Source organism: Periophthalmus magnuspinnatus, chromosome 17 (genome assembly GCF_009829125.3).
Source record: "Periophthalmus magnuspinnatus isolate fPerMag1 chromosome 17, fPerMag1.2.pri, whole genome shotgun sequence".
Classification (NCBI taxonomy): domain Eukaryota; kingdom Metazoa; phylum Chordata; class Actinopteri; order Gobiiformes; family Gobiidae; genus Periophthalmus; species Periophthalmus magnuspinnatus.
The window spans coordinates 24,820,710-24,843,226 of NC_047142.1; the positions used below are offsets into that span (position 1 = coordinate 24,820,710).

General features: G+C 40.2%; 3 protein-coding genes across 3 annotated transcripts in view; 1 reads left to right on the forward strand and 2 right to left on the reverse strand.

Moving 5' to 3' along the window:
• Window positions 1-273: 273 nt before the first annotated feature.
• Window positions 274-6,971, reverse strand: si:ch211-188c16.1 (uncharacterized protein LOC562677 homolog). Its single transcript, XM_055228289.1, has 19 exons — window positions 6,802-6,971; window positions 5,521-6,448; window positions 5,240-5,428; window positions 4,234-4,702; window positions 3,753-3,865; window positions 3,646-3,671; window positions 3,517-3,557; window positions 3,389-3,430; window positions 3,186-3,318; window positions 2,955-3,114; window positions 2,767-2,884; window positions 2,639-2,676; window positions 2,139-2,202; window positions 1,922-1,959; window positions 1,636-1,699; window positions 1,203-1,292; window positions 1,109-1,122; window positions 850-880; window positions 274-576 (listed from the first exon to the last, which is right to left on the reverse strand). The coding sequence occupies exons 1-19, from the start codon at window positions 6,829-6,831 to the stop codon at window positions 507-509; spliced, it is 2,658 nt and encodes an 885-aa protein (XP_055084264.1). The 5' UTR covers window positions 6,832-6,971; the 3' UTR covers window positions 274-506.
• A 132-nt stretch (window positions 6,972-7,103) lies between these two features.
• c8a (complement component 8, alpha polypeptide) lies at window positions 7,104-10,256 on the forward strand. The gene is made up of 11 exons (XM_033983033.2): window positions 7,104-7,370; window positions 7,513-7,618; window positions 7,706-7,853; window positions 7,946-8,093; window positions 8,255-8,444; window positions 8,519-8,701; window positions 8,876-9,116; window positions 9,199-9,330; window positions 9,412-9,569; window positions 9,682-9,907; window positions 10,040-10,256. The coding sequence occupies exons 1-11, from the start codon at window positions 7,279-7,281 to the stop codon at window positions 10,189-10,191; spliced, it is 1,776 nt and encodes a 591-aa protein (XP_033838924.1). The 5' UTR covers window positions 7,104-7,278; the 3' UTR covers window positions 10,192-10,256.
• A 152-nt stretch (window positions 10,257-10,408) lies between these two features.
• The window catches only part of LOC117385719 (complement component C8 beta chain), a 42,443-nt gene continuing 30,334 nt past the window's right edge, over window positions 10,409-22,517 (reverse strand). The window contains exons 5-26 of the mRNA XM_055228258.1: window positions 22,232-22,363; window positions 21,962-22,081; window positions 21,698-21,736; window positions 20,698-20,763; window positions 19,451-19,510; window positions 18,031-18,078; window positions 17,798-17,909; window positions 17,080-17,709; window positions 16,644-16,735; window positions 16,144-16,209; window positions 13,995-14,077; window positions 13,755-13,887; window positions 13,096-13,243; window positions 12,517-12,658; window positions 12,295-12,427; window positions 11,907-12,104; window positions 11,596-11,836; window positions 11,384-11,512; window positions 11,146-11,309; window positions 10,899-11,052; window positions 10,692-10,763; window positions 10,409-10,603 (exon numbers count right to left, since the gene is read on the reverse strand). Coding sequence (XP_055084233.1) covers window positions 10,449-10,603; window positions 10,692-10,763; window positions 10,899-11,052; window positions 11,146-11,309; window positions 11,384-11,512; window positions 11,596-11,836; window positions 11,907-12,104; window positions 12,295-12,427; window positions 12,517-12,658; window positions 13,096-13,243; window positions 13,755-13,887; window positions 13,995-14,077; window positions 16,144-16,209; window positions 16,644-16,735; window positions 17,080-17,709; window positions 17,798-17,909; window positions 18,031-18,078; window positions 19,451-19,510; window positions 20,698-20,763; window positions 21,698-21,736; window positions 21,962-22,081; window positions 22,232-22,363 — 3,117 coding nt within the window. The 3' untranslated portion in view covers window positions 10,409-10,448. The remainder of the gene's footprint in view (window positions 10,604-10,691; window positions 10,764-10,898; window positions 11,053-11,145; window positions 11,310-11,383; window positions 11,513-11,595; window positions 11,837-11,906; window positions 12,105-12,294; window positions 12,428-12,516; window positions 12,659-13,095; window positions 13,244-13,754; window positions 13,888-13,994; window positions 14,078-16,143; window positions 16,210-16,643; window positions 16,736-17,079; window positions 17,710-17,797; window positions 17,910-18,030; window positions 18,079-19,450; window positions 19,511-20,697; window positions 20,764-21,697; window positions 21,737-21,961; window positions 22,082-22,231; window positions 22,364-22,517) is intronic.

Genomic DNA, 22,517 nt, shown 5'->3' on the forward strand with positions numbered 1-22,517 from the left:
AGGAAAGCCTCTTCTGAGCCTCTCACTCTGTACTCTGGAGTGTTTCCTTTGAAATTTTTTTGCCAAATTTGGTGTAGAACGCCTACTGCATTTGTGTCAAATGTCTAACATTTCACAGCTAGCTGGCTAGCATAGCCATCTCAAAGTTTGGCGTTTGATTTGAACACCCTAACAATTAAAATGCATGTAGAAATGTGTCGATGTTCAACAACCAATATATACAAGTAAAATGTCCCAAATAATATTTAATCATATTTATTGGAGAAACACTTTAACTAAATATAACCCGTAAATAACAATACATTAACACTTGGTGAATACGCTTTATGCCAATTCCCTTTGCACATAATGCATAGTTCATGTATGTGTACAATAAGTCCCAATCAGTGATGGAGATGTGATCCAACAGAACAAAAAAACAAAGTGATATTCTAGTACCTGTTACATAATTTAACACACAAACAACTGTCAAAATGTTATTTTTGAGAAACATACAGATGAATAAATCAGAAGATGTCTGCATACAGCGGCGGTGGAGGGAGAAGCTCCAATTCTGTGAAGTCAATCTCTTGCTCACTGCAAAAGAATTTTATCAAAAATCAGCTCAATGTCAAGAAAGATTATATACCAACAGGTTTAAGTAAGGTGAACAGGCTTTTAATGCTTACCTTATTAAACTTCTATATCAAATTATTTTTACTTTACAAAATGACAATTAAGTCCTCCTATTGATTCTTGTACACTGGTGCCTTCTTTGGTCATAGCTGTGAGTTGTCCATACTTACAACTTTGCTCCCTCACATCAAAGTCAGAAGTTTCCCTCTCTGATAATGATAAGGACACACTTACGGCAATGGAGGCTCCTCGACATCACACAAGTCTGGAAAAAACAAAAAAGATAAGATAAAATTAGATAAGTTTAAATATCTTTCATCCTCTCAGTTGTGTGTCCACTGACATGTCACCACCAACAAGTAACTTTCCATCACAAACAAACCCTAAACCGTGAGTGCTGGACTCGAGTGGCTTTGGAGTGGTGGGCTTTCATCTTACATTTACATTAACAGTGAGAGTGACACAGGGGAGAGTTAAAAAAGGCTAAACTTACTAGGCATCTCCAAGCTTAAGAGGAAACAGGATTAGAAAAATGTTAGTAGTTTTATTGTGTTTTATTTTCATGTACCAACATATAGAAAATGCACCTTGTAGCACCTTCACCATTGTTTTCATTGAGTTCTTCTTTGTTGTGCTGAAAGAAAATGGCCAATTTCTGCAGCGCCTCATGTCTTGTCCTGAAACATAAACTTAATCATTTATTCAAATATGCACAATGAAATATTTAATTATATTTTACCAATCATGAATTTTATGCTTCATGTTAATTATAAGCAATAATACCAGAAGCAAAAATGGCAATATTGTATATTATCTAGTCAAGTCGTAAAAATGTACATTCATCTTTTTTGTTGAGATCTAATGCCTCTCTCGATCAAATATCATAAAGTAGAGTAAATTACTGTGATAATAATGTTATGGCAGGTCTACATCAGTCACCACCATCTCAACTGTGAACCAAAATTGTCTGTACACAGCTGCCATTTGACACTGTGTTTTTGATACCAGTGGGATACTCACTGGGTGTGCAGGTCCTCCAAGCTGACATCACTCAGGGTGTGCTGTTTACCATCATGGCTGCACGCTGTCACCAAAACCAGCATGAAAATGTAGGTGGGTCAGTGGCAGAGTTATGTAAAACCAAAAAGAAGATGGAGGAAGTAAGCAAACTGCACTGTAAAACTATAAACTGGCAGGATCAAAGCCCCTTGTTAGTCTGCCATGTCGACCAGAACATAAAACAACCACAGGCACAAACCCAAAAGGCTCCTCACTTCAAAAAGAAGCGGATGTTGAATTTACTTACACATCTCAGGGACTTGGGCAGACTGTTGTGGAAAACTCCTACGTAAAAAAAAAAAAAAAAAAAAATGTAAACAGACATGTACATTTAAGAGCATCTTTCATGTGGGCGATCTGATGAAAAAGAAGTGGGAAACACTCTTTAAACATTGTAAAAGCATGACAACATTGATCTGAGAGCTCCTTAACCTCTGAATGCAGTACAAAGCTGTCAGACTTACAGGCTCTCATTGGAGGGAGACAGAGTTCCACCTTCACAGGCCCACTCGTCACTATCGTCTGTAACTGAGTAAAAACACATGAGCCTCACTGAGCCCAGAGCACACAGCGATGAGAGATAGGAGGCAGGCCAACCAGCTCCACTTACACAGAAACTTTTCTTTACAGATGAGGAAATTGACATTATACTTTGTATTAGTTCAGCAATCCATATTTAAACTACATCCATATCCATCCTAACCCTAACCGTAGGGCTGTAACTAAAAATTATTTTTAGTAGTTGACAAATCAGTGTTTATTTTTTCAATTAGTTGACTAGTTAAACAATTATTTCCACAGTACAATGAGATTGATGAAAAGGTTTAGATCCACTATTGCTGTTACTGGCACATTGCCAGATAACGATAATTATCAAAATACAATCACTCATGATTATACAGATATGTGTAAATATTATATATATTTGGTGTCTGATTCATAAACCAAATAATTCATGTCTTACACTCACAGCTGCTTGTCAGTATAGGGTGGGTTGAGGAGCTGTAAAAGTAAAGGAATATTAAGAGTATATTTAAATATATGAGATAAAACAAGACAATATGAATTGTACTCTGATACTCTCATACTGACCCAATACTGATGGTGTCGCCCTCCACGTTGCATCCTCGTCCTGCTGCCTGCGCCTTCTTCCCAAGCTCTAGCATCTCTTTAATATTCAGCTCTACATTCATGACGGATATATAGCCATCTAAAAAGACAAGACATGTAACAAAACTTTTATTTGACTAGGTTTGGTGTAATTATAATTTCTTGCTCACACTTGTGGTTAGCATCACGGGCCAGCCATTTCCCTTTGGGGCAGTTGGTGGTGCGGATGATGCTGACAGTGTCCCCACTTTTTACAGGGAGATCATTTTTGCGGACTTTACTTGCTACTGTTACTTTGGCGTGGTACATGGGCTCCTCTGCACCAGTCACCTAATATAGATCGCAGCAGTTAAAAAGATTTACCATAAATAATTCATAACAAAAAAGAAATAAAAACTCACTTTAAATTTCTTTTTCATTTCATTTTCTTTCTTTTCACGTTCCTTTTGTTCTTTCTTCTCTCTCTCAAGACGTTGCTTTTCGCGTTTTTTTTGTTCTTTGAAGTCAGCAGTGTTTGGGCTTTGGCATTCCTTACTACAAGAAATATTAACAAGCTAAGCTATCTGTCTTAAAAAAAAAAAAATATATTGTTCAAGTCCATTACCTGTTGATCTGACTGTGAGATAAATAACCAGGCTCCCCGTTCCTACAGAAAGAAAAAAAATGACTGAGTTCAATTTGACCAAAAAGATGTGCTGAAATGTACAGAGCTGACACTTTGGAAGAACAAACCGTGGATTCCTCTGAAATATGTTGTGCCCCGACTCTTCCTTCTTCATACAAAAAAATGCTTTGTTAATTTTACTAAATGTTTCTAAATGATTCTAAATCATGATTGTGTAATTCAAAAGTAACATTTACCCTATGGCTGCTCTCGGCATAGGGATCTACATAAATAAATAAAAAAAATAGAAAGATTAGTCTGATAGTTTCCAAATTTTAAAACAATTGTGGAAAAAAAAACTTACTCTTGAGTCCTCTCCTTTTGCGAGAGTCTTGATTCAATGAGAATTTGCTGATGTTTTCCACATCTTCATACACATTGTCACATGTGGTGTGATACATTTCTTGTTGATAAATGCTGAATAAAACCATTAAATCAGACTTTAGGTCAGTGTATTTGATTGTTGACACTTATTCATTAGCTCAAAAACATCAAATATATATTATATGACTAAACCAGATCAAACCACATCAGGAGCCATAATTAAAAGTGTCATATTCAACTTCTCTGGTGAAGGGCCTGCCAAATGTTCATGGTGATGCATGCTGATGTTATTGTCTTGCCTGGAATATTCCACAGTATGGAAGACGAGGAGACAAGCTGGTTGGTGATATTACCAGGTTAAGTTATAGATCATATCTGTGCAGAGGTGGCTTCACTCACATGGAACACATGCTTTTCAAAAGGTCTTTTTTTTTCTTTTTTTAAATTGAAACATAACTCACCCAAATTCAAAGTTGTTGCCATGCTCCCCCTGGTCCTCTGGTATGGAGTGAGAGTCTGCTGCTTCTTCAGTGCAGGATGGAGGGTCTATAGTGGGGTCCTCGCTCTGGCTCCATTGTCCCAGTGGTTCTGAGAACTCACTGAGGTTTATTGGTTCAGTAAAGCTGGGTGGATTTGGGGATCTTACATTTAGATTACCAAGATCTAGTTCCTTGTGTTCAGAGCTCTGTGTAAGATCTGACCAGTCAGGGTGGGTCTCTCCAAAGTAAATAGAGCCAGGGGCATCAGGAGCAGGTGGGTCCAGCACCTCCAGGTCTAATGCAGCCATGTGTACAGCTTCCTTCTCTCCTGCAGTTTCAATCTCAGAGGTGTCAAAGTCAGGGAGCACTACAGCATCTAGAACAGGGACTGCAGTGATATTGTTTGATGGCTGTTCATGTGCCGCTGTGTGGTCCAGCTTCAGTGACCCATCTAAGGAAGAAACAACTGGAGTACATCTTGTGCATAATGACTGCAATAATGTGACATATCATTTTGTATTAAACCAAAGGTGATTGTACTGGTGCATTACTGATGATAGAAATGTTCATTTATGTTTGGTAATACTTTATCTCAAAAGCACGATCGAGTCAAACTCAATCCTGTCAGTAAAAGTGATTTCAGACTTTTGAGAAAGAAATTCAACAGTTTTTAATTTTTTTTAATTTTAATTAAGTCTGTTAATTTTGTCTTATTTTTTATTTTTTTGTTAATTTTCTTTTCAAATCAACATCAAATAAAACAGGTTTTGATATTAGGGAAAAACATTTTATTTGTTTTTAGCACACATGAGGAAAATGATTTAGCAAGATTTCCTTTCCATTGTGTTCATATTTGCATTAGAAAAAATGGGTTAGATAATGTAGTTCCAAAAAAGCAATGCTACATTGATAAATGCTATAATCAATTATGTCGAAATTTGGTCTTGTTTTGTGGAAATTGGATGGATATAAACACATATTCACTCACCTTGACATTTGTGTGGCATGTAACTACTGAGGTCGACTACTGGAGGTCTGGAGGGCTTTGTTGGCATTGGCCCCAGAACCCACGGTTCAGGTAAAGGTTTCTTTAGAGGAGATGGAGGACGGGGATCACCAATTCTGGCAAAAGGGCGATTAGCTTTGTCCTTACCAAAGTGCATCTCTAATGGAGACTCTAGGTATATAAAGCAATATTCAGCACAATATTCAGATCAGCATGACTATTATAAAAATAAGGAAACGGATGCTGAGATGGGTGAAACTTACTGAATGTTGTGGTGCCTTTACTGAACGGCCTGGCTGAGATGTAGATTAAGTTGGGGAGGTTCAGTAGGGGAGGTATAGGTGGGGGTGCGAGTAAGTCTTGCATGGCGCTGTGGGAGCTCTTTGTGGGTGAGGCCTTGTTTTTGGAGCCCCTCTCTGGTGAACTACTCTTTGGTATAATGGATGACTTCACGGGTCGACAGGAGAACCTCTTCTTGGCCTTTTCCAGCGTGCTGAAAACTCTGCTGTCTGAGTCATGTGCCTCTGCAGAGGGAGGGCTGAGGGTGATGTCAGGGCTGGACACAGTGCACTCACTGGTCTTCTCACTGGTCTTCTCACTACCTTGGGGCGACGCCCTGTCATCTGTGTGCTGCTCTACAGAAGGCAGCTCTCCTGGAGCACTAGCCGGTCGGCTAGTTAAATCTGCATATGTGGGCTCCTCCCCGTGTTCGGAGTTTGCCTTTGCAGTTTTAGACTTGAAAGGCAGGAGCAACCCTTTTTTTCTGGTTTTAGTTTGTAGCAAACCATCTTCTTCCAGTTTATGTTCTTTTTTAGAAGGCTGATTTGCTTTACTCTCATTATGTAAGATGGGGAGTACTAGTGGCATGTGCCTGTCTTTGAGAGATTGTCTTGATGGAGCGTCACCATTTGCATTAGTGTGAGATGTGGGTGAGCGCTGCAGAGGGGGGTATGAAATGGGCCTCTTTCCTCCTGAAGTTCTCAGTCCATCTCTAAAGAAGACCCTGGGGACCACCGGAGCCTTGTTGTCCACAGCCATGTGGATACTGCTCACCACAGAGCTGCAGTGGCCTCCTGGAAGAGGCAGGTGCTTGGGCTTTCCAGCTACAGCTGGACGGCTGGCTCTGGACTCTGCCATCCGAGCCTCCTCCTGAAACTTGGCTCTCAATGCTTTGAAGCTTATTGACGTCTCCTACAAAGAAAAATAATGTGAGTAAACAGCATATGTTTTTAAGGGCTAAAGCCTTCACAGATTCATACTAAATAAAATTGTCCTATTATGAAGAAACAGGAGAGGGAGACAAAGCACATGGCTAGTCTACAAAAAGATTGTTTATTAGTTGCTCTGGCCAGTTAAAACTTAAACTGACAATGTAACCAGTCAGTAGTCCTACAGTAAACTGGAGCCAAACACAGCCACAGAGTTCAAAATGTGTGTCTGCTCATGACAAAGGCCGTAAAGGAGCGTGGATTTAAATCAGATTAGCAGGCACAATGGCCTGTTTATTAGTTTAGGACTAACACTAGAGAACACTTTGAGTTTACCTCCATTGTAACTCGTTCATCACTGTTCATTTCTGCCGTTGGAAAAAGTCACGCGTTTGAACTGACGACATAAACTGAACAATAACAATCATCAAATGTTTGTCCTTGTGAAACTGGACTTGGTAAAACCGAAATGCTTTGAACCGCCGCCATCAGCCGCGGGGGCGTGCACGTGAGCGGGGGCGTGCACGTTCATATGTTAGTGTGGAGCGCGAGGAGGTGTGGGACAGTGGATGACAGGACAGGTCACAGCCGACACTGTGACAGGAGCTCTTTATAGGTGAGTAAAGCTTAAACTTTATTTCCAACTTTAGGAAATGGCTTGGCTCACAATCAGTACTGAATTCCTGTAAGCACGTGTTTACTCTTTATCAATCATTCACTGTATTGATCCTGATTGCGTTAGCCTTCTGTCCTGGACACACAGATATTTTCATATGCCCATTTTCATAGGCTTTTCAGTCAGAAGTTATTTGCATGATGCGATTATGTATTTGTTTCAACCGGAGTGTATGGATCCTTTTATGTTTTCTCTATGTTTTCAACACTGAATGGACCCCGGATACCAGGTGATCTTACAGGATTTATACTTATACTCTTCTCTTCTGTTCTTCTCTCAACATCCACCTTTGTAGCATATTTAGGCTATATGTCTATAATATAAGTCTACATAACCTAAACAAAAATGAACTGTGTTTTTGGCTTTAATAGGGGTTCATTTAGAAGAGCCAGAGATGCAAGCATACCTGTGTCTGTCAACTGCAAGCTGGGCAGATGGTCATCTTGGAGCCCTTGTAATGCTTGTACTGACAAAACTGTAAGGAGTCACATTATAACATTGTGTGACAATGAATTCATGATAGTAAGTAATGATTATTTTCTAATTTACTGATCCTGGTCTTAGTTTCGTGCTAGACGCATGGAGAAGCCCTCACAGTTTGGGGGCACTAAATGCCATGAGACTCTGTGGGAAAAACAAAGATGTCCTGATGCATATGAGGCATGTATGGTGATAGATTACTGTGGAGACAAATTTACATGCAACAGCACAGGTAGGAGGTCTGAGGAATGACAAGAAAGAAACAGCCCCTAATGTTCACATGTTAATTTTGTATTTAACATTTTTTTTGGTCTTCACATACAGGCCGTTGTATCAGTCAGTCTCTGCGCTGTAATGATGAGAAGGACTGTGGCGATGATTCTGATGAACATCATTGTACGGAAACCCATCCAAGAGAGGATTATTGCTCTTCTCTGCTGTCTATCCCTGGAGCAAAGCATGGCATTCAAGGGTAAAACACTGCAGCCCCTGAGCTGGCATAAGCATGTCTTATTGATGACACATGCGTACATGTTTTACTTTAAAAAAAATAACATATATCAAAATACAAGCTGAACTTTAAGTGAATTCTGTTGGTCACATTTTTCTTTAACAATTAAATCTTTTTTTTAGCTATAACATCTTAACAGGACAATTTGTAGACCCTGTACTTGAACCACACTATTTTGGTGAATCATGTGAATATGTCTACAATGGAGAATGGAACAAATTCACATATGATGCCTTATGTGAGAAGCTGAGCTACAATTCAGCAGAGAAAAACTTCAGGAAACCTTACAACTATCACACTTACCAATTTGTGGTATGAACATTCTTTTAGTTGTTACATTTTACAATCCAGTCTATGTATATATATGTTTTGCTAACTTGTGCCAGGCGGAGGCTACGTCTGAAGGAACTGATGAGTACTACGAGGATGTGGCGAGTTTACTGAGAGCAAGAAAAACAGAAAATTCTGCACATTTTGGTGTCTCTGTGGGCGTCATGTATGTGGAAGTGGGTCTGTCTGCTAGTGTGGAGACTCAGTTTGTCAAGAACATTTCACAGTATAAACAACAGGTAAAAGAATGTGTAGGCATTTATGCAATTTATTTCAAAAATATTATATCTTTTGAATTTTTAAACCCTCTCAAAAAGGCACCCAATAGGAAAAAATCTTATTTAGTAATTGATATATTGTCCATGCTGATAATGTAAAAACATCCATCCCTCTAACACTGTATACATTAACAGGAGCTTGGATTTGTTCGTCTTTTCTCCAAAATACAAACCGCTCTCTTCAAAATGAGGAGCAGCAACTTGATGCTTCACGAGGACATGTTACTGGACCTGATGGCTCTGCCCGAGGTGTATGATTATGGGAGGTACTCTCAGTTCATTAATACTTACGGAACCCACTTCGTCACCGAGGGAACTATGGGAGGAACACTTGAGAGTGTCGTGGTCATCAACAAAACCAACACTGAAAAATCAAGTACAGTGGGCTTTTTTAAGACTTATAAAGTTATTTATCCTAAACGTTGCCGTCTCTATGTTATTGTTTACTCACTTAACAGTCCTAAACAGCCATTTGCTCGGAGGTTGTCTTGGTGCTTCCATTGGTCTAGCTGCTCCCTTAAAAGGAGCTGGAGAACTAGGCCTCAAAGTGGAAGGTCAAGAATGTCGTAAAAGGGGAGGAGGTGAAAGAAGTGAGTGATTTTTTATTTATTTATTTTTTTGAAGATTGTGATGTCTTGAAGATCTATTTTGAAGAAATTTTTTTGTTTCAGGAACCGAGGCATATTCAGTAGACATTAAGGACACACTTTCTCTTGTGAATGGGGGTGTCACGGTGTCGGCTGGTGGTGTTATGGTCATTAAGGATTCTGACACATACAGAAAGTGGGGGGCAACACTCAAATACCATCCAGTTCTTATAGACTATGAGGTAATCAATTCTTTTTAAAGGGACTTTTAGAGTTAGTTACTGCAGAACTACACTGACTATTTTAACCAAAACCATTCAAAATGCAATACTTATTTTCTCTTCCCTTTCTCAGGTCATGCCCATTTTTGAGCTGGTGCGTCGCAGTACCTCGGTTGACCATGTGGGGCAACGGTTGGCCAACCTTGAGAGGGGGTTTGATGAGTACCTGCAGGAGTTTAACCCCTGTCGCTGTGCCCCGTGCCTACACAGAGGGTTCCCCATCCTGTATGGAACATCCTGCACATGTGAATGTAGAGCGGGCTACGAAGGAGAGGCCTGCGAAAAAACGAATCGACCAGGTAACACACCGATTCACTATAAAAAAAAACTAAAAAAACAATTATTACTAGTTATATTGTTATTGACATGCTTAAATGTGTATTAGAAATGTGTTTTTAAAATACTGAATTTGAGTTGTTTGTTGTGCACAGACAGAAGAACTGATGGGGCTTGGTCCTGCTGGGGTCCATGGACAGCTTGTACATTGAGCCGAAAAACACGGTCCAGAACCTGCAACAACCCTCCCCCAAGTCAAGGCGGAGCCACTTGTCTGGGCTCCTCTTCTCAGAGTCGAATGTGTTAAAGAACACTGTGAGCTGTTAAGTTTACTTGAATAAAGTTAGTATGCCTTCTGCTGCTCTACAGATATTTATGTTTTCACACTGACCTTTGAAGCTGCTTCCTCAATACCCCAAACCGTACAGAATAATTTTGATTTGAATCAATTCATGACTCAATTGGTTAAATTGAAGCCATATCAGAGAGTAAAAATTATGCAACGACCAAAGCAGTCCAGACAGTGAAGTGTTCTAATCACTTTATTAAAGAAAAATACTGATTTTAAAAACACTCTGTAGACTCGTGTGGCAGTCCTAGGCAGGCCATGCCTCCGTTGCTAGGCACTGGATTGTTACACTCTCGGGTCCTGCTCATCCTTCCTCCGCTACAGGATGACCATGCACCCCAACAGCTCCAACTCCCGTCGATGCCTAGATCTAATACAATGAATGAAAGTTAGATTTGCAAAAGCATTCAAACAAAAGTTATTAATGATAAAAAATAAATTTGTTTTGTGATATTAACTTGTTGGACGCTGGGTGATCTCACAGGCTCTTCCACTGTATCCATTTGGGCAAATACAGTCACATCTGGTCCCTAGTCACATCACAGTTAAATTGCATTTGGGATGATATGATATATGAGCACTTAGCACAAGTTGGCAAAATATTTCAAAACATAAAATCCCCATAATAATGAGAAGCTTCATTTTTGAAGTTCTCTACTTTGTACCTTTGAGCACAGCAACTCCATTGTTGCGACAGGGGCCACATCTACACGAGCTAACCTCAGCGAGGTACTCGGACAGCCCCCTCTTCAGGTGTCCCTTCAAAATGTCACTTTGAATGAAGTCTCTGGATGTTATCAGCTCATACAGTGGTCTGGTCTGTTAAATGAAACATCATTGATTCAGGGTTTTTTTTTCTTTTACCAGTTTTTCACCTTATGAGAACATCTTATCTTAGATTTAATAACTTACTGTTCTTTGGATGAAGTCAGGATTAAAACGTACTCCTTGACCCCACAGTCTCATCAGTTTTGGATCAGGCAATTTCTTAGAGACAAGTGCAGTTACAGATTCACTGCTGCCACCTTTCACTACAGCCACAAAATCCTCTGCCATGCGCCCATTAACTGTGTCCTCTAACAGGGACAAGTTTATTAATTTATTGAATGCTTCATTTAGACCATAACAATTGTTAAATTTGTGTACATACCTCCCATCTCATTTAGTAGTCCGTCACAGCCTCCCCCTTCCAGACCACCGGTCACATACACACCTTTAATGTTGGCACCCACTCTGAGGCCAACACTCATGCAGTTTTTGTAGGCATCCAAAGTGTAATCTATCCAAACAATTAATGCAGCATTTTCAAATCCAAGACAGGTATTTGTTTAGTATTTGTTAGCCACCCCTGATGGCACTCACCAGTTTTCTCCAGTTTTTCTTTGTCTAATATGATGGTGTGTTCGTAGGTTCCTCCCAGCTTAGCCTCAGTGACGTAGTGGGTGCCGTAGTCTCTATAAATCAACCTATACTCTCCATAGACATAAGACTGTGGTAGGGACCGAAGTCGCTGCAGGAACTCGGGGTGGAGCATCAGTTCATCATATTTAAGAATGTACTGGGCCAGCTCCAGCTCTGCTTTGGCCTTGATAAAGCTGCTAGTCTGAAAGAAGAGGTCAAAAACATATGATAATGTGTAGCCTATAGAAGAAAGGTAGAACTCAAGGTCTTACTTTAGCACTTGCTCTGCGAAACTTCTTTATAGATTTGGAGTATTTGCTGTCATTGTAGTTAAATCCAAACTCTGCAATACCAGGGATAGCAAAGCCGATGGAGACAGAGGTTTTGGATGAGTGTTCCTTTATGGTGTGCTCCATAAACATGGAGTATGTGTCAAAATGCTGCAAGGTGAAGTCATAGGAACCTCTTGTCTACAGAAAAAAAGTCAACACATTATAATCACATGGGTCCTACAGGGGTCCATTCTAGGGCCTTTTGAAATGTTACTATATTGTTGAGGGCCACATTTTGTAGTCCAAGTTTTTTCTTATGTGAAATCTAATTTTATAACAATAATTCCAGTGCAGTTGTGTTTGCTTTACTTTTTTTCTACAGATTTACCTGAAGAGTGTACTGCTGTAAGTTGTAGGGCTTCCTGAATCTATAGTCTTGAATGTAGTGTGGAAGGCAGCTGCCAGCATAGTATCTGTTATCCAGCACCACTCCCTCCAACTTACTGTTCAAGATGTTGATCCTGCAGGCACAAGAACACAGACGTGTGGAAATCTGATCAGTGGAAGACATATTTTTTCCATATTTAAATAATATGTGAGATGGACCAACCCCTTAGCCAGGTTTTCAATGCCCCAGTACTCCTCAGCATACTCCCTGCAGGGGTGAATGTCCCGCCTACAGCCTGCTTCATCTGAGTTATCCCCACAGTCATCCTCCCCATTACACTGTAAGGTTCGAGGAATACATCGACCTGAAGGAATTTATTTAGCAACAATAAAATTAATATTTAGTCTGTTATTGGCCTTAAAGTTCCAACATCGGTGGACATTTCTTGCGCAGGCCTTTAAATGTCCAATAGGGCAGTGTACTATTTAAAAGTTGTAGTAGTTAAAATCTACCCTTCATATTGGCACAATATCAACACAATTTAGCACCCGCTGATTAAAATATATATATATATATATATATATATATATATATATATATATATATATATATATATATATATATATATATATATTAGTGTGTACAATTTATGTTAATCTGTCATATTTTATGCAATTCCCCACAGCTTTTTTTTTTTTTTTTTGTCATTTTTGACTAAATTGTCCTTTAGATCCTAAGTTTGTTCATCTGTTCATTCATTTCATTTATTCATAAGTCCTGAAACAACAGACAGAGACAAACCTGTGTGGGTGCACAGGAAGCCCTGACACACTGGGATGTTGGTGCATTTGTAGCGTGCTGGGACAGTGCAGGCCTCCTCTTCTCTGTCATGAAAATGGCATGGCTCTCCCCCAAACTGTGAGGGCTGTGTGAGCTTGGTGAAGCGATACTGGAGAGGAGACAGGGACGAACATAAACGGCAACAATAAACAGCCGCTATAGCCAATAAAGGAGGCTGAGGAGCTGTGAGGGCGCTCTGGGGGACTGTAACAGCTACAATCAGATTAGCCTCCTGTTTTCACTTTGTCATGTCAAGGTTATTAATCTGGCTCAGTGCAAAGTGGATGAGATGGAGTGCACGGGTGCAGCAGAAGAGACAGAGGAGAGAGTGCACATATAAAACAGTTAGAGTAGACAGTGGCCCTTGGTCATGCAGGCTGCACTGTTAAAGAGTGTTATTTATGGGACTATAAGATTGTGATAACAATTATCACTACTAATAATGGGCTCACTCAGTTTCTAGTTCACCTTATGAAAATAAGCAAATACAGTAAATTGTATAAATCATAGATAAATTATGGAAAAAAACTGAAACAAACTAGCAATCTATTACTTTTTGTAACTAATTTAAAGTACCATTTTACTATACTAAAGGAATATCATATCTTAATAATACTCACCCTCTTTTTCTGACAAACGTCACATCTTGACCACTGGCTCCACTCAGACACAACACAGTCCACTGGATAAACTACATTACCAGAGGGAGCTTGGCGGACAGATACATGCCCTGATTTTGTGGCTTGCAAGGTACTATAAATACATTAATTACATTAGTAGATTTATCATTTTAAATAAGGGAACACATTGAACCAAATTCTGCTCAGGTTTAGAAAAAGAGGCTAATCTCAATTTCTTACCTCAGAATGCAGAAGCCCAGAGTTACATATAGTAAACAGGAATGCAGTCTTGTCGGGTCTATGACTTGGGGAAGCATGACTGTGTATCAGGACTGACAGAGGAGAGATAACCAACACAGCTCTGCTCTGTGTCAACAAAAGCTGATCGATAATGGCCCAGATATTAACTCCATGTGATGATTGGAAGTAGACTTCAAACACTTGCAGATTGTGATATTATACCTGTGTTCAATAGGGTCAAGATTTACTGGGAAAACAGACTGCTTTGCTAAAAGGTGCTATATTCTGAGATGTTTTGAGTGGCAGATCTGATATGAAAAATAAATAAAAGCCATGATGAAACAGATTCCCGTAAATGCACCCACCGTACAGTCTGTACTCATGACCTGCAAACATTTGAGTTATTTCTGCCAACTGCAAATATAACATGTCAGAGACTGGCATTCTTTTGTGTATGATGTTAAATTAGTTAAGCTAACAATACATATATAATTACATTTATTTATTGTGAATTTAATTGTTACATTGATTTTAAATATAAAATAATTAGTTGTCAAATGCATTGCTTCCAAATTTTATTTGATCATGTTATGCCAGAGCAGTTTCTATTAGGCTTTAGATTTCAAAAGTGTGGATATATAACAATGAAAGTACACCACTGTATGATAATCACGTTATTTTATTGTGATGAACAGTTGCATGGGAACAGTGAAGGGGGAGGTCATAGACGTACAAAAGTCTTTCATCTTTTCATGTCAGCTCTCAGTTTTATAAATAAAATGTACAAAACATTTGGGCTTTACCTTATTTTCTTACAGGCGGGGCTTGCATTTACCAGCAACTGTGAGTTTGCTATTTTTGATTGATTTTTCCCCTATAATAACAGTGAGCTGCTAACTGTACATAGTGACAGCCAACAAAAATTAACATAAGGCAAAGACACACTCTTTCTCTGAGCTCATGTTTAAATGTCACATCTTCAGATAGGACTCACACACAACTGAGGAGTAAAATATGTGTAAACAATACAAAGGTAGAAAACAATAATATGGAAGAAGTCCTGTAATTTATTATAAATTACTTACTCTGGCAAAATCCACTTTTTTGATCTCTCAACTTCTCAACAAGTGAGACATGTTTTATTCCAAATGGCCATGTAACACAGATTCACAGTTAATAAGTAAACAGAAGAAGAAAACTTAGAAATGGCAGCGAAAGCTAACGAACATCCAGACGTCTATGGAAGTGCTGGTGGGACACACAGAGGATGGCAGAGGCAGAGAGCATTGTATGGCACAGAGGCTGAGGGATGGGGCACTGGGACGATTCTTATTTACAAAATAAATGTTTGGCAAATCTGATTTAAAGATTGATGTTCAAAGTCATCTGATAACTTGAATGACTCTGCGTCATCAATATTACTTCACAGCTTAGAAAATACTGAGTACAAGCTCATCTTGATTTGTTGAAATCCTTAAAGTAGCCACTCACACTGGAGTCCATGGACCTGTTGGTACATGCAAATGAATGAATCATGAGCCACTGGATGAGAGCTTTTGGCAAATCCATCTGCTGGTCCAGTCTTCTCTGGTGACAGCTCTCAGTTTATAAAGATATGGTCTCCTCAGTCACCCTCCACAGGAGCAGTCTTGTATAGAGCCAGGAGTACCAACCAAAGTTCAAAAGTCACTTCCTGACAGTCTGGTACATTTGTGGATGAGTACAGTATATGGCCTCTTGCAGAAAGCAGATGCAAAGATTCAAGTCCTTTTAAAGGTTGATAAACAGCACGTAAGTCTGTAGAGATGGCTGCTCCAGTTGTAGCAGATCACAGTCATGCCCTCTCTCTTCTTCTTTCATTTGTAAAACACCATTTTCAGAGTTCTTCATCTGAAGCACAAGAGACAGAACTCATATGAAGTGCAACTATACAGTTCACCACCAGGGGGCAACATTCAGCCTTCATTAAAGCAGCACTTTCTTTGCATACACAATGAGACATTAAGACTCTGACCCAATTGCGTAGAAAATAATAGGAAGGACAAGGAAGGACAAGGAAGGACAGATGAAGGTATTGTTTATTAAGAATACTGGGAGTAGTTTATTTACCTGAGTGTATCGTACTCTAGCTGTCTTCCTTTGGACACACCTGATCCTGTGCTGTGTCCAGATCGCCACAAGACTCAGGAGACACTGACCTCACTACAGCAGAGCCCTGTGATGGAAATTATATTAATATTAATTATTTATTTATAATATACAGTATGTATTCCTCCTGATTTCAATGAATGTCACTAATTATTAGAGTCACCAAATTAATCTTTTGTGGTAGAGGATTGAATGGAGTGCCAAAAATGTTGTTTCTAATGTAGAACAGCTTTTTCAGGGGAAGAGCATTAATTCAAGTATAATTACATCTGATCTAATCACAACTCATAAATTCTGTTTGACCTTTAACTCATAATTGACTTGACATTTTTTCTGGGCTAAAATCAATCCACATGGTGTTCTGCAGGGTGCATGATGTAAACTCCAGCTGAAAACTCATGAGGCCTATGACACTAATAGATTACAGCATTATGCCAGTCACTGGGTAAATCCAATCCATAAATCCTATTGACTGTGAAGTGACCCAGAGGGAGTGTGTACCGTGTGCTCCTCCTTGGTGCTCTCAGGGTCCACAGGGGGCTCCAAGGGGTCACTGGCCTGGGACGAGCTCTGGTGAGGGGCTGGAGTCGAGGCTACAGACAGGATATACAGTAGGTCACATGATTTTTTGTGAATGTATTCCAAACTGTGTACTTGTTTTCCTAATGTGTTATCCTCATATTACTTTATCATTGTTTCTATGTGTTGTAACTATGTGTTCCAGGACTCCCTTGAAAAAGAGGTTTTTAACCTCAAGGTTAAATAAAAAAGAGCTCAATGACTCTTAGTGCATGCCATTTGGTGCTTCTGTTCAATAGAGACATTTTTAATCAAAAAAGTGTTTTTAAAATGCTGTACAGATAAAGCCAGAGGTTCTTTTGACAGATTCGACAGAGACTAAACTGCTAACAGAACATAATAAGGGTATTAGACATACGTGATTCAGTAGATGGGGACGTGGATGTCCCTGGGCTCAAGGTCATGCGAGACAGGTCAAGGTCACTGCAGCAGCCATCCTCCTCCTGTGCAGTGCTGCTCAGTGGAGAGGATGCAGAGAGCAGCTGACTGCACACCAGAGTGTCCGGAGCACTCATGGGGCCCGGGGTCCCACACCTGCTGACTGTCGCCGAGGTAACCCCCACACTGGTCAGCACTAAGGATGAGGGCCCCTCCCCTGCATCAGAGTCATCTCGCAGACTCATGTGCCGCTGTATAAGGGCAGGGTCGGCGCTGTGCTGAGGGCTGGTGATGGTAGAGGAGGGCGCAGACAGCTCACAGGCCTGAGGACACATGGCTGTGATGGGCACCAGACCCTGCAGCATGGCGGCGGGGATGGCATGGCCTCCAACCCCCACAGTCTGTGCTGGCATGTAGGCGGCCATAGCCGCCCACTGCTGCTGTGTGGCGGGGAAAATGTTGGCCTGACTCCAGATGAGTGGCTGACCGCTGGGCAAGACCTGTGCAACCTGGAGAGGCCCCTGAACAGGAAAGGCAAGAGTCTGGGTCTGTCCGGCAAAGCCCTGCTGTGCCCACTGTGCAGCCTGCACCGGGCCCATGGTCATGTAGCCTGGTGGACAAATTCACATGTCACTTTAATGTGATCTTACTCTAATAATAAGACACCTCTCATTACAAAAGTATATATGTGTAGTTACCTGATGGCACAGAAGTGGGGCTGAATGGAGCGTACATCTCAGCGGCAGCAGCGTGTTGCTGATGACGGCTGCTGCGACTCGGGTCCAGAGTGTTGGCAGGAGACGGAGGCATCTGCAAACAGCACACATATGAATACAGATGTCACCTCACCAACAGCTCATCACTACAGGTACAAGTATAGATGCTTTTCGAATACTTGTAATATAATGTCCTGCATTACATAGATACTCACCGAGGGAGGAGTAGACATGTCTCCGAACAGATCAAAGTGGTTGATATTCTGAGAATGTGAAAAAGAGACAAGAGAGTGGTGATATATCAGAACAATGAGCCATGAAACCCAGATCCTATAGGGCTTGCATGGTTGGGTGGGCAGGTGGTGTGTGAAATCTATTCACATTGGCAGTGGAGCTGTGGGTACCAAGAAACAACTGTCTTCTCATTTCATTATCAGAAAATAGATCTAAAATTAGAGTTTCAAGGCTCTCTATTATTGAGTGGGTAAAAGCTATTCACTTATAAAGCCTTTGATTAGATATTCTTATTTCTGCCAATCAGAAAAGCCCCATGAGAGAGGGGCCACTTCATTATGCTGTTTCTAGTCTGCATCAAGATATACACACAAAGGAGGGTATTCATTTCATAAAGTACTGGCTCCTTGAAACCACCCAACCAAAACAAAGACGCCACCTCGCCCCTACGCCCCCGTCCTCCACTTTAAAAGGAGTGGGGTCACGGCTCTGAAGACACTATGAGATGGCTAAGTTGCATGAAATGTCACTGGGGCCATGCAAAGCAGACAATGAATCACATGCAATAAATAAGAACACAGATAGACAAGGACAAAAAGACAGCAAGAATCACCAATAATAGTGATTCTAACAAGATATTATGTCCTTTTCAGAGTTTGGGACATAAAAATAGACTTTTTTGCAACAATTGAAGGAACTGCTCACAATTGTGAAAGTAAATAAAAAGGTTGTACATAGAAGGGGTCTCCCTGCAGGCACACATCATGGGAGCTCTCCAAGGTCCTTAAATAAAGCTCCAACTGAATGAACAGACAAGCAGTAACACTCAAGAGATATGGAAGCGCTGCCACTTGTATGGGCATGGGCTGTTTGGCTGAGATAGTGAGAGGCCGGGACACTTTATCTAGGTTGATATTCCAAGCAACAAGCACACAACAGCAAGACTGAAAAGTGCTATTTTCAAAAGTTGATGCTTAATTCAGAATAGTTGTTAAATAAGAATTTGCAAGACTTCTACTAAGGTGGAATCAAATTGAAAAAAGAGTGATCTACATATTTGTGGCTACACTGCATGCACCCACTTACAAACCTCTTCATCCTGTGAAGGAAACAGCTTTTTAGACATGGTGTAGCAGCTGAACAACATGTGTCCAATTTAGGATGTTGGATCTGAAGCCTAACGCTCTAATGTTGTGTGAAATTGTTAACATGTCTCACTTTGGCTGCCTAATCAATTCGTTGTATCTGTTGAAGAAGGCGGCGCAGAGCCAATGAGTGCTTCATTGCCGTTTCATGCGTACGCTAAAATATGATGCTAGGTAAAGATATGTCACTTCCTTCAGTGTGAGAGGTTTGCATGTGGAAGAGTTAACCAAACAAATAATGAAATCAAACACCTACAGTGAAGAAATGGCGTTTTGGGACATCATAGATCCCTTCCTTCTGCTGACTGGTTGGGACCTGCGTTGAGTTGGAGGTCAATTCAAAGAAAGATTAGGAAACAAAACAACATCTTTTTAAACTTTGAGCTAAAAGAGACCCTATAAAAGCTGAAAAACAACTCAAAGTACAAAAAGCTTACTCTGTTCTGTTCAATTTAGCCTCATTTTAGAGATGTAATGTTATTTTTTGGAGCCATGGGATTATGCAGATTTCACAGTTGGGCTACAGAATCAATTCTACTTAAATCAATATTGATTTCAAACAACGCTCCTCGTGTGAGTATTAAGAAGAGCCATTGTTATGCTGCAACGGTGTGCCTCAACTAACTGACAATAAGAGAAAAACCTCTTCCACTGCTTATTTCATTCATTTTAACTCTCTGTGGCGCTCTCATCTGGTTAACTTTCCCCAAGTCTATTGATCTTGTTTGGTCCTCAGATCAAATGGCATGGCGAGTGATTAATCTCCATCTTTCATCTTCAGAGGATGGCACATACGAAAAGGCAGAGGAGCGTGGAGGAGGGGGAGGAGGGAGGGGGATTCAAACAGTCGACAGGTCCCTAGTGTCCTTCTACGCTTCCTTCAACATCTAACTGTAAAAGGTGAATGGACAAAATATCTGAGAGGAGCCTGGTCTAACACTGCTACAAATGACCTTCACTTTGCTGCAACTTTCACTTTCAACTTGCGCTGTGTGTAATTTTTTCTAAAGTTGGTAGGCCCTGTCATGATAATTACTAGATCATAATTTCTGTGGCTTAATATTTATTGCTGTACCTTCTCTTTGGAATATCTTGATTCATTGTTATTGTGTCAGTGGCTATTACTACTACAACTATTAAAAGCACCACTCTTACTACTACCACAACTACTAGTGCCACCAGTGCTACTGTAATAAAAGGCAAGGCGAGTATATATCATTTGGTTCCACTGTATGAGGGTAATCTGCAGCTACAGCTAAACATCTATCAAGCTATATTTGTCATAGTATTTTGGATTCAAAAGTGAACGTTTGATGTAGTGTTAGTGGTCTCATTTGCATACATTCAGCTTCATACTGTAACTATGTTTTAAAAGTATGTGATTTACTTTTGAATTGGTCAGGTACCATATACCATATACTGTAAACCTATTTCTTTATAAAGCCACACTTTGTAAAAGAAAGATAGGAAGAGTGAAGGGGAGGTTTAAGTCTTGTCTTGTACCTGATACACGCTCTCCTCTGACTGAGGGACTCGCAGCGGCTCATGTCCAGCCTCAAACACTATGTACTACAAAACACAAGTGATGCAACAATGAGAAGGGCAGAGGGGGGAGAAATCATGTTAAAAGATTAAACAAATAAAACAATGAAAGGGGATAAAACACAAAAGAGATGGGAAATGTAGTTGGAGTGGGGTTGAGATGGGAGAGAGGAAAGAGCACAATAATAGGTCAGGCAGTAGTTCAAGGCAATGAGATTCAAGCTTGAGGTCTACCTTAAACATCAGCGATGTGATGCTCCACCTCTTTGAAAATAAAAATAAAAAATAAAAATAGACCCAGTGATCAGAATATTTATTTCAGATCTGCTGGATTAAATAAATAGTATGGATCTGAAAGAAATATCCTGGCCACAGTCTGGAGTTTTGTCAACCAACATCAACAGAACTGAAAACTGCAAATGAATGACTTAATGTAGATAGAGTTACAAAGTGGCAGTAGCCACAGAACATAGCATAGCAGTAAGAGTTAGTGTTGTCTGTATTCAGTGAGAGCAAACACATAGGAACAAAACACATGTTCATCGGGAAAGAGCAGGGGCACATCACTGGAGGAAACACTGACATAGATCAACTCAAAAACATGGTTTTACAACACTGCACTGGCAAATGGCAGTTGGATGGTTGAACAAAACTGTTCACTACGATGGCAGAGAATTATTGGTAGGGTGAAAATCATGAATCATTAATTTAAGCAAGTCAGGTGACCTCACATATTGTGTTTTAAACATACTGTGTGGAACATTTTCTTTCAGACATCCAGACATTTGAATAGTGGAGGATTGTGATAAAGTTATACCGCATAAATTGTAAAAATCCATTGAGCTCTGAATGTTCCGCATAGCATCTTTAAACGGCAAAACAGCCTTTTCCCAGACTGGATATCAGATCTACAGAAGGCATTACATTAGAGATGATCTGGTCTGTGTGCCCACAGGCCTACCTGGTAGACGGGGTCGTCCACTTCATCCTCCAGAATGGTCTGTACATTTGAGGAATACAAGGTTTTCTTTGTCAGACAAAGACTCAATTATTGAGACATTTATGTATTAGTTTGAATTAATAATGATTATGCTCTACAATTACATACAGAGGATATTATGTCTAGAGCATTATCGTGGTAGCAGTAGCCTTATAGGACATAATTTGAATGCTGAATATATATAGAATACATACAGGTTTAAATATGCATGATTAGCGTTCCTACCTGATACACTGCCTGCTCACATTGTTTGTCCTTCTGTGCCTTCTTCTCCAGCTCCTCTCGCTGTTTAATGTCATAGATGAGAGTGAAGAGGTCACGCAAGTCAATGATGAGCGGCTCGGCCTATGCAGAAAAGAGGAAAATATCATCAAGAGAATCATAGGCAGGCTGCGTCACGTGCGCTACTAACGCCATGCAAAACGCTTACTAGTGCTGGTCTAATATTATATTAAGGTTAAATTCTAAAATATGAAATGACAGATGAGCACTCACAGATTGTGCAGTTTTGATGGCCACAAAGCGATGGTGGCCCTCCTTCCCACACACATAACCAAAGGCACGGTGGTCCCTTGTGTCCTTGGCGATGTAGCTGATCTCGTGGACAGAGTGGTGATGCAGGAGAACCTACAAAATCCAGAATTAAAAGCCATTAATGGGAAATGAGGAAAGAAAACTCTGGGGGACTATTGTTGGGGATGGACAATCAGAGAAAGTAGCAACATTAGCACATAGCATTTCCCCCTGCAGAGTAATAACAATATTTTCTTAGTAAGTAAGT

Coding starts and splice junctions, on each gene's coding strand:
- si:ch211-188c16.1 (XM_055228289.1), bottom strand. CDS start 6,831: ATGAACAGTGATGAACGAGTTACAATGGAG. Junction 2,203..2,638: donor ACTGACAAGCAGCTGTGAGT/GTAAGACATGAA, acceptor GTTTTTACTCAG/TTACAGACGATAGTGACGAG. Junction 577..849: donor GTCGAGGAGCCTCCATTGCC/GTAAGTGTGTCC, acceptor ATTCTTTTGCAG/TGAGCAAGAGATTGACTTCA.
- c8a (XM_033983033.2), top strand. CDS start 7,279: ATGATGCGATTATGTATTTGTTTCAACCGGAGTGTATGGATCCTTTTA. Junction 7,854..7,945: donor ATTTACATGCAACAGCACAG/GTAGGAGGTCTG, acceptor CTTCACATACAG/GCCGTTGTATCAGTCAGTCT. Junction 8,094..8,254: donor GCAAAGCATGGCATTCAAGG/GTAAAACACTGC, acceptor TCTTTTTTTTAG/CTATAACATCTTAACAGGAC.